General features: G+C 50.8%; 1 protein-coding gene across 1 annotated transcript; it reads right to left on the bottom strand.

The window, feature by feature from the left end:
* Positions 1-898: 898 nt before the first annotated feature.
* On the bottom strand, positions 899-2012 carry LOC147730256 (uncharacterized). The gene is made up of 2 exons (XM_086954054.1): positions 1586-2012; positions 899-1305 (listed from the first exon to the last, which is right to left on the bottom strand). Exons 1-2 carry the CDS (start codon positions 2010-2012, stop codon positions 899-901), a joined length of 834 nt encoding a protein of 277 aa, XP_086810180.1.
* Between the last annotated feature and the right edge of the window lie 789 nt (positions 2013-2801).

Raw genomic sequence — 2801 nt, 5'->3', positions numbered from 1 at the left:
TTGAAGAGCAGATTCCGCATATTGCACAATGGGGCCATCAAATACGAGCCAGAGGTCTGCTGCCGCATCGTGGCCGTGTGTGCAATCCTCCACAACATTGCTAACAAGCGCAGGATACCTGTAGAAATCTCTGGCAGTGAGTCGGAAGGGGACAACCGACCACCTGCACATGTTCCTCACGCACACGGGGAGAATCCTGCAGAAGGACACAGGCGCCGTAACCAAATCAGCATGAACTATTTCTAGTGCACCCACTCCCCCCACCCATGACTTCACTCATGCATGACAACATTAATAATGACATGAGTCAGATTAAGTTAGACAGAATATTTGTTATTGTTACAGCACAATAAAGTTGGGATTCTCCAAACTGGTACATGATTGACATATTGCGTCATATGTAGGTTCTTCAGGAGGGCATGCTTGTAGCAGCAGCATGGCCCCTCATGTAAATGTTCTAATGTTCAATGCCGCCTCCGGGCAGATGCTCCCAACCTCCTTTCAACATCCGCCTGCTACTGCGGCGGGGTGCTACCACCGGTGGCACGGACTGGCTACTATAGCTGGAAGTAGCCTCACCCCCCCCCCCCCGCCTGGCCATGGCCGGTTGCCTGCATGCCCTGTACTGCTGTTGACACCTGCTCCAGAGCTCTCGCGACGTCCTGACAGCACTGGATCATTTGGACCTTCATGGCCGAGGAACGTCGCGAGAGTTGGGAGGTCGTGTTGCCAATAATGTAATTGGACCCCGTGTATGCTGACAGGCGGGTCAGCAGCTGTCGGTGTCTGCGGCGGTTGAGGTCCCGCTGGCTGTACATGGCCAGTGTGTTGGCCTCCATAGCAGCTGTCATCCTCTCCATTCGGTCAGACATTTGAGCAACATTTCGGGCGGTCTTGTTTAGCTGGAGGTGGATAGCCGCGAGATGACGGGCTTGTGTCTGATGGACATGTAGCATACGGCGCTCAATGGAGAGCCCACCTGGCCGCACGTTTGGTCCCCTGCCAGCGCAGTAAGTGTTATTGCGCTTGACTGGCTCCTCACAGCCGCAGGGCGACGGGTTGGTCGGCGAACTGCTGCTGGTGTTGTCAGCCCCGCTGGTGGTTTAGTGACGCGCTGCGGTACTGCTGCGCCTGCTGGCGCAGGGGTGGCACTGTCCACAGGGGCAGGTGGTGTAATGACCGCTGGTGCGGCAGCTTGCCCTGATGGTCCTGGCTGTGGGGATAGATGTAAGTCTCCCTCTGTGTCCTCTGTGATGTCCTCAATTAGCAGGGCATCGCTGTCTGTACTGGGGACTTCTGCGCCATCTGTGATGTAAAGTGGACGTTGATTAGTGACATGTTTCTTCCAAATTTAGGCTTCCTACATGCATGCAGGCTACCATTCCCTGACTCGCTGCAAGATTGACTCTCACTAAACAGGTCTGGCTTTATGGGGCTAGATGGTAATTGTGGTCAAACTACATGTCCCACAATGCAATAGCGCTTTTGTGGTGTGCTTTGGCTGCATGACTGGAGTTTGAAATGGGATGATCTGGAGTCATGGACATTGTTAGGGGACAGGGGGTCGCAGTTACATGGCACTTACCTTGTGTGTCTTGGGTGGGTCGGGAGGAGTCAAGCTGTATCACCCCCACGCATGCCTGCGGATTAATGGTGTTCTCGACTCGGTCCTCGAGTGGTGTGTTTGATGGGACAGTGGGCTCCCCTCCACCTATCGCAGCACGCTTCCCCAGCCTCTCTGCAATCTTCTCCTTTGCCCGCCCTCTGAGGTCGTTCCAACGTTTTTTTAGCTCATCCACTGAGCGCTGGGTCACCCCCACAGAGTTCCCTTCTGCGCGGATGCGCACCCATATCCTCCTCTTATCGGCCTCAGGCACCCTTCTGGAGTCCTTTCCAAAGAGGCGATTGTGGTCCTTGTAGACACCCTCTATCAAATATTCGAGCTCTTGCTCGGAAAATTTGATTTTCCTTTTTCTGCCAGTGGAAGTTTCACCTGCAGCTTCCTGTGACATGCTGGGCACTGGGGTGTCTCCTGGTTTTCTAAAGTAGGCACTCTGGAGGGGAGCTCTGGCAATGCTGCTTCCACTTAAGGCTCTCACTGCTGAATGAGGGTGGAACCTGTCTACTTCCTGGTTGTGATGTCATCACTGTGCTCAGAATGCGACTTCCAGTTCTTGCGATCTCGCTATTAGCGAGATCGCAATTTGCGATTTTGGTAATTGCGAGATTGCAATTTCAACACGGGTATCAGCCGATTCTGAGAATTTTTACCGAATTTTGGATACTCGCAATCGGCGATTGCGGCCGATTGCGATTCGCTTTTTTTTCTCGCAAATTTTCATGAATGCCATTGTGCGATTTCTAAATTGCGATTCGCTTTTTCTCGCTTTTTAGAAATCGCAGAATTTGACATTGATGAATCTGGCTGTATATGTGTTATACATTAGTATGTAAATACAATGCGAATGAAAAAGTGACACTGCATCACAATCAGCTCCATGGAGCTAGGTTGAGGTATCACTTAATTGATCTTGAACTTAGTAAGAGTTCCTGTGGTCTCCTTTGGAAATAAGCACATTTTAGAAACCTTTGGGATATGCTTACAACATCTCTGGGTTGGGATGTGTCTCTCCTTACCACACATGGCCCCAAAAATGTATTTTGAAGAACACGTTTGTTAAATGTGGCTTAGCAGATCCTGTAATAATGACCCAATTAGTTAAGGTAATCTTCATTCCCCTTAGTTTAATTCACCCTCTTACCAATCATTACTCCATGAGGTTTGTACCCATTCTCAGAGA

Source organism: Lissotriton vulgaris, chromosome 2_1, assembly GCF_964263255.1.
Source record: "Lissotriton vulgaris chromosome 2_1, aLisVul1.2, whole genome shotgun sequence".
NCBI lineage: Eukaryota > Metazoa > Chordata > Amphibia > Caudata > Salamandridae > Lissotriton > Lissotriton vulgaris.
The sequence above is the reverse complement of the archived record's forward strand: the minus strand, read 5'-3'. Positions and strand labels throughout refer to the sequence as shown.

What these genes read in the sequence shown, in the direction of transcription:
- LOC147730256 (XM_086954054.1), bottom strand. Translation starts at nt 2,012, where the DNA reads ATGTCACAGGAAGCTGCAGGTGAAACTTCCACTGGCAGAAAAAGGAAA. An exon ending in ACCCACCCAAGACACACAAG is followed by an intron (nt 1,306 to 1,585) that starts GTAAGTGCCATG and finishes TTTACATCACAG; the next exon opens with ATGGCGCAGAAGTCCCCAGT.